This window comes from Canis lupus, chromosome 14, assembly GCF_003254725.2.
Source record: "Canis lupus dingo isolate Sandy chromosome 14, ASM325472v2, whole genome shotgun sequence".
In the NCBI taxonomy this organism is placed as follows: Eukaryota; Metazoa; Chordata; class Mammalia; order Carnivora; family Canidae; genus Canis; species Canis lupus.
In genome coordinates, this window is record NC_064256.1 from 30,930,129 (window position 1) to 30,943,625 (window position 13,497).

Genomic DNA, 13,497 nt, shown 5'->3' on the forward strand with positions numbered 1-13,497 from the left:
CTCTTTTCATTTTACATGTTAAATTTTTAATTTTACATGTGTAACTATCTCTAAATTGACAATTTCAAGTCAAGTTGACAATTTCAGTTGATGATGAAAGTACCTGATCTACTAGGATCATGAAATACAAAGAGGTTCAGCACACATTTTTTAAAATATCACATATCATAGAGCCAAAAGAATCATCATGATTCCATGTACCATTAAGAAAGAAAATCTTGCCAATTCACCTATGATGCAGCCAGCTACTGTAAAGACGCAACTCATTTTAATTTATGTTAAAAATGTGGGAAAATGTGAAATTTAGAATCAACAAAAATGATATTAATATGTGGCTTCCTGTGGTGTAAAGAAAATATTTACCTGAGCAATTTTGGGGAAGGTATTGAATTAAATGTGTAATTACTCCCTTGACTGGCATCATGAATCTAAGTAACATCAACAAAACAAAACACAACCAAAAGAAGAGTAAAGAAAATAAACCTTCTGAAATCAAATTTAAAAATTATTGCTACAGGAAATTAAAAAAAAAAAACATAAAATAATAACAGTGGAAAGAAGTTGGCTCCACAGACCCACATCACACTCAATTATTCAAATTCTTATGCTTTGTTGTATTATTCTTAATGATAAGTCAGATTATTATTAATAATGACTCCTTTTACCAGCTGAAATGTATTCTTTGTTTTTGTTTCATTAGGATGTTTAATCAGCATTACAAATGTTTAAAATCTCGTAAAAAACAAAATCTCTTTCAGGCCTGCACTCTTTGCCTTCATTGCACATACTCTTGCTACACCACAATGAGCTGACAAACATTGATGCCACAGTGAAAGAGTTAAAGGGGATGCCAAATCTGAAGATCCTAAGTATCAGTTTGTCTGTTTATAAGGCCATAAGCTAAAATAGTAATAACATGGGACAGGTTTCATTTTTTAAGGTTAATATTGATCAATGCTTATAACTAAATACTTAAATATTCCTGAAAATAAGATTTAATCTTACTCTCTTTTAAAACTTGCTTTTGAAAAAATAACAGGTAGAAAAAAATTTTGAGAAATGACATGGCATGCCAAAGGGAAGTGACAAAAGCGCCAAAAGGTTTACATGTTTAAAGCTGTATGTTTGGTTTTATCTCAGAACTAAGTTCTGGCACACATTCTATGATTCCATTTACATGGCATGTCCAGAATAGACACATCTGAGGAGATAACAACACTGAGAGGTGATTATTTTTAAATAGATTCCTGTTTGTCTAGGGCTGGGGGACAGAGGGGTCTGGGGAACCACAGCTAAAGAATAAGAAGTTTGGGGGTTCCTCCAGGGGTAATGGAAATATTTTAAAATTGACTGTGGTGAAGATTGCACAACTCTTTGAATATACTAAAAAACATGAATTGTATACTTACAATGGGTGAGTCATGTGGTATATGAATTATATTAATAAAGCTGACACCAAAAGAAAAAAAATGAAGTTTTTTTTAAAGCTTTCTAAGTGGATGAACAGAAAATTTTATTCATGTATATTGAATCACACCCAGCAAAGAAGTGACCTACGTAGTGGAAGAAAGTGGAAATGGGTTGGAAAAATAAATAATACACAGTTCTTGCTCAATAAATTTATAATCTTGAAGGGTGAATAACCCGTGCATGATTGCAACAGAGAATAAATGGTTCTGGGTGTACCAAGGGAAAAGACGCTCAGACCAATGAGTGGGTTTCCAAACTTTAGAGTTGGGAGACTTGTTTATATAATGTCATGAAATAGATGTGGTTTTCTTTCCTCTTCATTTTCTGTTCATTTCTCAGAATTGCCTGAAACAATGTTTTGAATATGTGCCAAATGGTGTTGATGGTGGAGGTTCTGATCAGATCAATACATAGAGTAATTATAGTTTTCATTTGCTTTCAGTGCTAATCAGTAACATCTACTGTATTGAGGAGAAATGACTCATGTGCTTATACGTAGATTATTCAAAGCCAAATATTAAAATTATGCCAAGTTCATGAGAATTCCATGGGGTTTTTTGTTGTTAATCTAAGATCATGTTGATTTTCCCTTTGGAAAGAAGTTGGAGACAGATGTTCACAAACATACAGTAATCTGAGTTGATTCCCATATCCCACGCCTCCCTTCAGCAAATCTACTCAGGCCAGAAACTGGGCAGTTGGTCAAGACCATTCACCCCCACTTACCATCCTTACCCATTCACTAGTTATGATGTATCTATCACCACCCTTTCTTCTCCTCTTCCCCCATTTAAATAGGTTTTCATTATCTCTGGTTATTCCCATCTTATTCTTCTCAGTTCACGGGTCCAAGGGGCACGTTTCTATTGACTACACCCTGAATGGTGTCCCGTGGATCTGGCAACATGGCTGCCTTGTCCCCTTAGATGCCAAATAATCCCATGCTTATTTTTGAAACATGATAAGGTCTGTGAAAGACCCAGGACTGGCCTGCCTGTGTACTGGAATTATCTGGCCCTTGTGTGTTGAACAAATGCTTTGGTGATGAAAAGACTGTCTATGCTAGATCTGGAACTCTCATTTATCTTCATTTTTCCATATAATAGGAAACGAACTAGCTCTCTGGATCACCTTAAATATTAAGCTACCTCTGTAAGACATGTTTTTATTTTTTTTTTATTTTATTTTTTTTTTTTGTAAGACATGTTTTTAAAGAGCATTTCTTGACATTAATGTTATTTGGAAGCAGTAACAAACTCAAAAATGGTTTTACTGTAGATTATGTAAATTAGACGATGAATTAATGTGCTCACAGTCTAGAAAGTCTGCTAAGTAGTAAATAGATTTTAACAACATAACTGACATTTGAAATAATCATCATTATAACAACATATTTGAATGTCTTTCCCGTTGAGAAAATGCTTATTATAGTCTCATTTAAATCTTCACAGCAATCCTATGATGTGATTAGAATGATTTCCTCTTGAATGGTGGGAATGCAAGTGTTTGAGCTTTAACCAAACTACTAAGAAATGCCAAAACTTAAACTCATGCCTTATTTCTTTGTTTCACATTTATTCACTCACTTGCTTAATAAATATTTATCATTTATTCATTCATTCAGTAAATATTTATCATGCATTCACTACATGACACCCCAATACAAGGGGACACAACAGTCCCATGGTTTATGGTTTTATGTCTTTTGACCTAAATATTTCTTAGAGAGCTGAAGGAGCTTGATATGAAACTAATCAGATTGCTAAATGTAAGAACTCAATAATTTAAGCAATTTTACAAAACAAGACTCGGAAGCTAGCACTCAAGTTTGTCCTATCGTAGTCAACAGGATTATGCCCTGAATGAAGGTGCCTGGCCAGGGAGTGGGTAGTCTGAAATCCAGCCCATGCCTCTCTTGTTCACTGTGTATGCATGAGCACAGAACTGTGTCAGCCCTGATCTGGAGTACAGGAGTGCCTTTCCTAGTTCTCTGAGCCTGGTAGTTTAATTTCAAGTCCTTATCATTATCTGTCACAACAGTTTGAGTGACCTTTCCTTAAAATCATAGTGATTATAATTCAAGTTACATAACTACAGTGGTTCCAACTGAGAATCTTTGTAGTGAGATTATTTTTTTGAAATGGAGAGAATGCTATGTCCAATTTCCCCCAAAGAAGCATTTTGAGAGAAGTCTTGGTAGCAAATACGCACATTGTGAACACTTTACTTGCCTCATTTTGGTTAAAGATACTCTATGGGAAAAAGTTCCTAGGTAATGAACTACTCATTGTATTGGGGCAGTAATGTGCCCAGATTAAGTTTCTCTGAGGTTCATTTGCAATCACAGATTAGATTCAGTTCATTAATTAAAATGAGAGATTCATGCACTTTCAAGCGTTAACATTTTTGCCTTTTCAAGCCATAAAACCCGCATAAAATGCTAAAGCGTTGTTATTATTCCACTCCAATTACAAGGTCTTCAGAGGGTGAGAAAATAGCCTGGAGGGGAAACCTCTAATCCATTTTGGCATTTCCCCCTCCACTGGCGTCTGTGAGGAGGTTTGCCAAGAGATGGCCCAGGAGACACAGGGCCGGGAGCTTCAGGGAGGCCTAACCCAGCAGCCAAGTGTGAGGTCCTGGAACCTGGAATTCCTGACTTCCAGACTTCCAGGCTGAGTCAGGAGGGCCCCACCTCTTCTCTCCAGGAGGTCTGCCTTTCCATACCCTCCCTCCCCAGCTCCTGCTTCCTCTTCCCTGCCTTTCAGCAAAGTGGTTCTAATTCAGGATCTAATGTGTGTCCAAATCCTACTTCTTGGCTGAGATGACTTTCCCTGATCTTCCATCTCTCTGCTTCTTTCCCAGCACGTGGGCAAAACACCACCACCAGCAGGAGCCACAAAATACTTACATTCTCCTGTTCCTCAAGTTTTGCTCTCCTCATTTCTCTCAAATTTGCTTTGTTTCATTAAGCTCCACTGTTGGGAAGGACACTTGGACACCTGCATTCCATCATCTTTAAGAGTTGCTTCCTAGGAGTGCTTTAAGGACTCAACAGGAGCGATAGAGTGCCCCTCTCAGGAGAGGGCCTCCATTTTTTTCAGGTTCTGTTCTTTTTTTTTTTTTTTTTTTTTTTTTTTTTTTTTTTTTATTTATGATAGGCACACAGTGAGAGAGAGAGAGGCAGAGACACAGGCAGAGGGAGAAGCAGGCTCCATGCACCGGGAGCCCGATGTGGGATTCGATCCCGGGTCTCCAGGATCGCGCCCTGGGCCAAAGGCAGGCGCCAAACCGCTGCGCCACCCAGGGATCCCTCAGGTTCTGTTCTTAAACGTTTTCTTTCCTCCTACACTTGGCCCCAGTCCACTGCTGAGGGCAAATAGCCAGGAGCTGAAGAGGGACACCGAAATCAGGATAGGACTATGATCTCAATGGTCCCTTCATTTGAGCTTCTACCTGAAATGCCCTTCAAGGTGGGACCATCCCTCCCAAACAACAAAGCAGAAGAATCACCCAATAAAAAAGAGCCAAGTGGATCTTTGCTGTTTGTGTCAAAGAAGAGGATATTCTGACCCCTCCAACTCTCTTTAATCCCTGTGTTAGTCCAAGTTCATCTTTTAAAAGTCGGGGATGATTTCCATATTCAGTACAAACATGTGATGTTCAGTGGCCCACAGCTTTCAAAGCAAGATGGTGGAAACAATGGAGATGCTGACTCTACTAAGTAACCTTGAGCCAGAACCTCAAAATCATAGTGTCTGACCATTGACAGCTAAGCTCACTTCCACAGGCTATTCTGTATAGATATAGAACATAACTGCTTTAAACTTACCTATCATTTTCCCCATCTATTAAAATGGATGTTTTGGGGCACATGGATGGCTTGGTTGGTTAGGCACCCAACTCTTGATTTCAGCTCAGGTCATGATCTCAGAGTCCTTGAATCAAGCCCCATGTTGGGCTTCACCCTTAGTACACAGTCTGCTTGAGATTCTCTCTCTCTCTCCCTCTGCTCCTTCCCATGCTCTCTCCCTCTCTCTCAAGTAAATAAATAAATCTTTTAAAACAATGGGTGTTTGGTATATCATTAATCACATCAACTTTTTTCAAAGGTGGTCTTAAAAACTAATGTTCACTTTAATGATGGTTTCTAATTTAGCTTTAAAAGTTTTTGAAAATTGACTGAAGCCAATTACTTAGGTAACTTTTTTCTCCTCCGTTTCAATAATAAGTAGCATCACACATGTGACTCATGTAATTCAAGCTTGTGCAGTAAGGTAGTAGAGACATTTTGATATATTATTGGATACATGTAAATTGCTTAGACTCGGAATCCCAAATTAAGATAAGCAAGACAGTGCTGGCGCCACCGAGGTGTGCTCTATAAGTAGCCTAGAGGGAAAGTGGATTAAATAGTATTAACCTATTGAAAGTGAAAGTGTAAGCAATTTCACTTCATAGTTTCTAAAGGAATGTACCCATACATCACGGAAGGCTTTCAGAACTTTCAGACACAGGAAACCAATTTCATATCTTAGAAACTTAATTTATGGTAATTTTATAGCATCAATCCAAAACTCATAAATCCAAAATGATAAATGTTTATAGTATAGAAGGGGGGGAAAAAGAGTTGAAAATAAGATTGCTTCTTTCTAAAACTTAAGAGCAAGGAAAAAAGTGAAAAATCATAAAGATGAAACGCCTCTCAAATTATTTAATTCTATTTTTTTTTAATTCTATTTTTTTTAAAGTTAATTTAAGCAGGGGCTGGCCTAACAGCCCAGTGTTCTGACTTGCTGTCCTTTAGATTTTACATCAGGATGAGGTAGATGGTGAGCTACAATAAACACATCAAGTTTTCAGTCTTGAGATGCATTCTTAATAAGTCATGTAAGAGTAGTAAATCCAAATTTGATGTTTTGTTTAGCTGAAGCCAGCAGGTTTTCAATTTACATATAGAAGTGACTTATCTAAAGACCAGGAGGAGAAGCCAAGAAAATAAATGAAATAGGAACATTCTGAGAAGGAAAAGAGAATATGAAGGAGGGTGCAAAGAGTAAATGTTATTGGTACATTTCCTATTCACATCATAGGCAAGAGCAGACTCTACTCCTGGCTGCTTGAATGTCTGATGGGGTTATGAGGTGCCAGATGTGATTCTCCAACACAGTAACCACAGAGCAGACTTCTGCACTGAAGCATGTGTAATGCTTTCTTCCTCCAAAACTCTCATTAACAACAATTGTGTTTTGCTTTTACATCCTTGAAAGAGGTGCTTTTCTCTTTCTGGCTTAAACCACAATGCATGATCCCCGTTTTAAAATCTGTCCATATTACTGGCTTAATATACATCCACCCATTCTACTCCTTGTCCAGTAGTTATAATTATTCATTACCACTGTGAATTCCTTCCCTTTTAGATTAAAATTTAAACCCTTTTTGTCAGCCGAGAAATTTTGAAAAGTTTCCATTTCACTTTTCCTCTCACTTCCCCCACTGCATACATATTTCCTATCTTTTAAATTCTTTGTTGCTCCTGGCTTTACCTTTTCTTTAATGCCTGATTCTGATAGTTTTTGTTTATTAAGCACCAGATGTCTTCCGACGATGCCTGCTTTAAGTCCCTCTAAAGCTCAAGTTTTCCACGGGGAATAGTTATATGTAATGATTTTATTAGCCAGAAAAATTTGTGTTTATATGGTAAAATCAAAATGTTATGTAACCTACAGGAAAAACATCTAGATGATTTTGCTAAAACTTTTTCAAGTTTTGGCAAAATAGTTTGTTGTTTTTAAGCATACCCCCATCTTCTTTATCTTGCCAACTGTCTTTTCCTGGGCTTCTAATGCCTAATATTTTCATGCTTTTATCAAGCCTCTCTCTATTTTATAGTCAAATGCTACAGCACTACTCCGAAATTTAACATGTACAGTAAATGAGCCCCATTTTGTGAGAGTAATGCAGTTGTACAATGGCTGGAACTCTTTGTACTACTGCCACCTAGTGGTTCTCCTCACCGAATGTATTTTCCAAAAGTGTTTTCTAGAAGTTGCATGTAGACAGAATCCAATAGCTAAAGACACCCACGTGGAAATCATAAAAGTTTTATTTCACATTGTACTAAAGTAACCCTGTTTAATACATCTATGGGGGGATAGAGAAAATTCTTTGCTTTTTCCATAAAAGTAAAACCCTCACAACTTCTAGTTGAAGATTTAAAAAAAATATACCTGCATACAGATGCCTAAAGAATGTGACGTCAAAAAAAAAAAAGAATGTGACGTCAGAAACGACAGGAGCTCTGCTACATGGGCTTGCCTCCCACCTCCAGCCACTGTGATAGCGTGACTCATTAGGTATCTTGGCACCTGAGCAAAGGAGGTTAGAGGCATGTGCGTCTGGCCAGAGGTAGACAAGATGCAAGATCAGCACCTGCTCAGCTCTGCTCCTGCTGAGATCTGAAGCTGCTAGGGGTATTTACATGCTCTGAACCATGTGCAATGGTTTTAAGTGGAGAAAGAAAACTGTATCAGATCAGTGTACTGCACCTCTGCCCATCTCCACAGGGCACCCTTGTGACCTTTGAGACTGGAAGAAGAGAAGCAAGTGAACAAAATTCTTTAATGAAGAACAGCATCAAGACCTCCACAGAGGTGACGGGTGGCTCCCTCAGTTGAGCAGCTGCCTTCAGCTCTAGTCATGATCCCAGAGTCCTGGGCTCCAGTGCTGCATGAGGCTCCCTGCTCAGTGGGGAGTCAGCTTCCCCCTCTTCCCTTACCCCTCTCCCAGCTTATTCTCTTTCAAATAAATAAAATCTTAAAAAAAAAAAAAAAAAAAAAAAAGACCTCTACAGAGCTGATATCTTGTCCTTCCTTTACTAATTAACTTAAGGACATGTTAAAATTTTCCTCATTTGTGGTAGATCTGGGTCAACACTATGTCCCCAGCACCTCACATAGTTCTTGGTATATAGTAAGCACTCAGAAAATATTTGTTGAATGAATGAATTTAACAAATGGGAAATAAGTGCTGCTCTGAATAAATGCATTTGGTTAGGCCATTGGTTTGGTCTATGAAGCAAAAGCTTTACATGTACTTAGGTTTCATATTAATTCTGCAATTTCCTATATTTTATCAAATGATAAAAGAAACTGGTTTTGAAATATGACATCTTAATTTGGATTCTTTCTTTGCAGGTCTCTACCAAAACCCTTTGTGCCAATATAACCTGTACCGTTTATATATAATCAACCACCTTCCAGGAATAGAATTTCTTGACCAAAATCGTAAGCATACATCTTTCAGAGAAATATTTGAAAGGCAGCCTTATAAATCACTAGTTTAAAAATGCAGAAGGTCTTTGAAAATAATCATCTTTGTAAAGGAAAGTTTTTCAATTATTTAGTTTTGAAGTTTTTGACCTGTAAAATATGCCCTAGTTTAGGATTTCATTTCTCTTGATCACTATGTTGAAAAGGCCATCTAAGTGTGAGGAAAGGTCTTCTGTTCCTGAGTTTGACATGAATGTGTTGAATGCCAAATCATCTATTCCTGGCATTTTAGTGTTTTATTTCAAAAATGAGAGAATTGGACTAAATCTCTTAAGGCTTATTTAAATTCTAAAAATAGTATTCTTTGTTATCTCAATGATTTCTTTATGAATACAGTTTAAACACTGTAGATAAACTAGTATGTCTGATTTATACAAGTCACAAAGATAATCAACCTCACTGCATCACCCTTTACATTTGGGTGGAGCTTCTTTTACCTCCAAATGTATATTGCCCATCTCTCTACTTATCTTCCATCTCTATAGGTTTGAACATTCTTAATAATTAATTACTAACTTCCTAATGAGGAAATATAAAACCTAATGTTTATTATTCCTGTTATTCCTCACAGCCCTGAGGAGCTGAACGAATGTATCATATATGTGATTTCAACCATCCATGGTGATGTGTTAGAAAGTGCTTGGGGTACACTGGGAATATCTGTGCCTTACAACATGAGTGGCATTTGTTTATTAAGCATTTATAAGATTATGGAAATAATTGTGATTGCCCTTCACAGTTTTGGCAGGATGTTCACATATAACATACTTTAGATAAACGCATTATTGAAAGTGTTCAACTGTATTCTGAATCACTCTGCATCTCTACAATGCTATGCAATAACATTACTTTTTGCATTTGTCAGAAGTTACAGAAAAAGAAAGAAGATCAATGATTACCATTTTTAACCATAGAAGGACTCATATTGTTCAATCAATAGCATTCCAAAGAAGAGTAGATGCCTCATGGAATCCTAGAGCACCATTTAAGCAAAAACCATCCCAGAGAGTACCTCCAGGTATTTGGAAAAAAAAAAAAAAAAAAGATGAAATTAAAATTCCTCCAACTTTTGGCTGATCTAATTATAATAGTAACAACTGAAATTTACAATAAGCTAAGCACCTAGTGAAATAAATATTCCCAATGTTATTAGTCAAATTAAAGCAATATGCAATTTTATCTGCATTTGCATATATTAAGTGAAGTAATGTGGTAACAATGAGATATTACCTTGAAGTTCTCACTTCAGTATCTAGTGTAGTATGAAATACTCAGTTAATAAGCTATGCTTACTATTACCACGATCACCAGTTTCACCAATTAAAGCTATAAGTTTTTGATAACATGGAAAAAAGCGTTAAGAAATAAAGATCATTTACAATTTCTTCACCCAGAAATAACCACCATTAATGTTTGGGTTGGATTCATATACACAGTCATTATATACAAATATAACTTGAATATCTTCAGTGATGTTTCATCTGTTGGAATTTAAGTTCTTACATGCAACAGAAATCCAACATCAATGACTTAAGGAAATAGCGATTTTTCTCACAAAGCAAAGAATACAAAGGTAGGGTATTAGTGCAAAAGTCAGCAGTAATCATCAGTGTTCAAGAATAGATCTCTCTTTTGTCCTACTCTTTGGGTATTTTTTGGTTACAAGGTGGCTGTTACACCACTAGGACACTCTCCTATATATCCCAAATTCCCATATCATACCTAGAAAAATAATTTGTGTACTCATATTACATAATATATAATAATATATATTTAAAGTTTCCCGGTATTTCCAATATGGCTGCTATAGCTGCTTTTTCAAAGCAATCCAGTCAGAGGTTCATAATTATATTTGGTTGTTACGGACCTTTACTCTTTTTAAACTTCGTAGATTTCTAAATTTGTTTCCATGACTTTTTCAGGGACCAGGCCAGTTATACTGTAGAATCCATCATTCTCTATGCTTGTTTTCACAAGATGTCATTGAACTTGTTCCTTTATCCATTACATGTCCCAGAGAAGAGAAAGAAAAAAAAATGTCTGTAGGACATGTTCAGGATGCAGAAGTGTAGCATAGAGCACGGGTTCTCAAAGTGTGATCCCTAAACCAGTAAGGAAGCATCATTTGTGAAGGGAATGATGCCATGAGCTCTTCTAAGGCAGAGGCTGTTTGCTCCCTGCTGCTTGCAGATTGGCAAGACTCATATTGTGGACTTCAGTGGCCCAACAGGTGCTGGTACATTCCATGTCTAGCCTGGCACTAGGCCTTTGGAGAGGAATGAACAAAGCAATGACTGTCTCTGGAAGATACCATAAGAAATCCCAGCTTTGAGGACAGCCTTTGAGCTCCCAAAGCTAGGGAAGATGGAGATTCTTGTGATCTAGGATTTGTTTATTCTATTTCTTTGAAGTTAATGCCAAGAATCCAAATGGTTTAAACTGCCCTAAATATTTCTCCTCATTTGGTCTGTTAGTTCATTTATAGATACATGTGTCTATCTGAAAAAAGAGGATTGGTTTCTGTATGAGACTCCATATCCTAATTACAAAAATCCCCAGTTGGATTCCACTGGAAACTTAATTGATTAAGCCTCCTGTTCCCAGAGTTTTGAGATCTGTATTGAATTAAAGAATTTGCCTCAGAATTTAAGCTAATCCAAGGCACTATATCTAAGAAAGGTCCAGTTTGAGTTTAGGTAGTATCAAGGCATTTTTGAAGGATTGAACTATTCATCTAAATGACCATTCAAGGTCACAGGCATTAAGGAGGGCACATGAGGTGATGAGCACTGGGTGTTATACTATATATTGGCAAATTGAATTTAAATTTTAAAAAATGACCATTCAAAAACCAGAAAGTTGTGCTCTAGACTTTTCCTTTATAGCACTGTTCCATTGTTTTTAAATGCTGAATAAATGTTTGAAAAATACTAACAGAAATGTATTTTTTTTAGACTTTGCATTTGCGAATAATGTAGACAAGTAAGTGATTTTTTAAACTTTACTTTTATTATCAAATTATTTCATAATTGTATGTACTTTAAATTACCTTCATTTCCTAAAATACATTTTGGTTAGTTAAATTTACATTTAGTTAAAGAATGACTAACTGATGGATGGGAAAAATTACTGTCTTTCTATGACAAATAAGCACAAGCTATTTACTCATATTTGACATATTTAGGTTTTGGATATTATTATTTTAACCAGGAATAAATTAAAGTCTGATTCAATGCATAAAATATAAAACCTAAGACTTACTAGCAAATTATAAATGTATAATGTTCCTCTAAATATGTTCAGTGAGAGCAGTTATATAGATAAACATTTTATATTCACCGGAATTTACATTTTCTTTTTTTTTTTTTTAAAGATTTTTATTTATTTATTCATAGAGACACAGAGAGAGAGAGAGACACAGGCAGAGGGAGAAGCAGGCTCCATGCAGGGAGCCTGACGTGGGACTTGATTCCGAGTCTCCAGGATCACGCCCTGGGCCGCAGGCGGCGCTAAACTGCTGAGCCACTGGGGCTGCCCGGAATTTACATTTTCAAAAGCAAATGCTTCATTAAACTATGGAAAACTTTTCAAACTCATGCATATTGATGAATTTTAAAATCATCATTCTTTTTTCAATTTTGCACTTAGGTTTTTCTTTGGTTTCAGGGTTGAAAAATATATCCCCAAACACGTTTTTAAAATAATACATAACAGAGAAATAATATCTAACAAAATATATTTAAGATACTAATATGCATATGGCATCTAGAAATATTTTAATCATCTAACACTGATTTCAAATCATAAACACATTAATGTGTGAGATCTAAACTGAAATAGCTGATCCCAAATATGTTCAAAGACTGAATTTTTAAAAATAAACAATATATATAGGAAAAATAACATTCATAGTTCTGAAAGTCATTTGTCAGTAGAAGCCCAAAGTTGTTAGTGGTACGATGCTCCAAAGAGCATAGAAAAATATGGCATTTATTTGTTTAAATTAAAATTTCTCTGTAGCTTAATGGATTTTTTTTTTTTGACATATTGCCATTTTTGCAGAACTGTGTTTGATGACCCAGAAGATGCTGTGTTCATAAGGTCCATGAAGAGATCAGCTATGGCTACTACCTCCCTGAACTGGGACACGGTTCCAACACGAGAGGAAAAATACCTTGATGAGAAAGGCACAGAGCCTCAAATGCTTACAGTTACTCTGAGATAACCTCTGATATTTCTAGAAATCCTAGTGGTTTTCTGTTATTAAACTTCTCTGTGATTAGGCATATTATATATTTATTCTATTATAACATGTGAATGTAAACAGCAACACCACTAATATAGTCCCTATACATTTTATGTTTTTGTTAAAGTAAAATGTATATACAGAAATGTACACAAATCAAGTGTTCAGCTCAACAAAATTTTCAAAAAATGAACATGTTCATGTAACAGCAGTCCTAGATCAAGAAATAGACTATTACCAGCACATGAAGTGCTTCTTCATTCCTGTTACCAGTCCTATTACCTATTAGTAGGAATCACTGTTATGATTTCTAAGCTGTAAATTAATTGTGTCTGTCTTTGAATGATTTCATTTAAATCTTTCTGGTTTCTCTTACTCAATACTATAAAATTCACCCATGTTGTTGCTAGAGACAATAGCTTTATCATTCTCATTGCTGCATGGTATTCCATT

The 13,497-nt window shown here is 36.1% G+C and overlaps 1 protein-coding gene across 5 annotated transcripts in view; it reads left to right on the forward strand.

The window, feature by feature from the left end:
* The window catches only part of LRRC72 (leucine rich repeat containing 72), a 34,082-nt gene extending 21,007 nt beyond the window's left edge, over nucleotides 1-13,075 (forward strand). For 4 of the 5 annotated variants that reach the window (XM_025464266.3, XM_025464263.3, XM_025464268.3 and 1 more), the window contains 5 exons: nucleotides 759-869; nucleotides 8,664-8,753; nucleotides 9,664-9,816; nucleotides 11,753-11,780; nucleotides 12,861-13,075. In XM_025464266.3, the coding sequence (XP_025320051.1) occupies nucleotides 759-869; nucleotides 8,664-8,753; nucleotides 9,664-9,816; nucleotides 11,753-11,780; nucleotides 12,861-13,023 (545 nt within the window). In that variant the 3' untranslated portion in view covers nucleotides 13,024-13,075. The remainder of the gene's footprint in view (nucleotides 1-758; nucleotides 870-8,663; nucleotides 8,754-9,663; nucleotides 9,817-11,752; nucleotides 11,781-12,860) is intronic. The other variant, XM_025464267.3, reaches the window with a different exon arrangement.
* The last annotated feature ends 422 nt before the right edge of the window (nucleotides 13,076-13,497 follow it).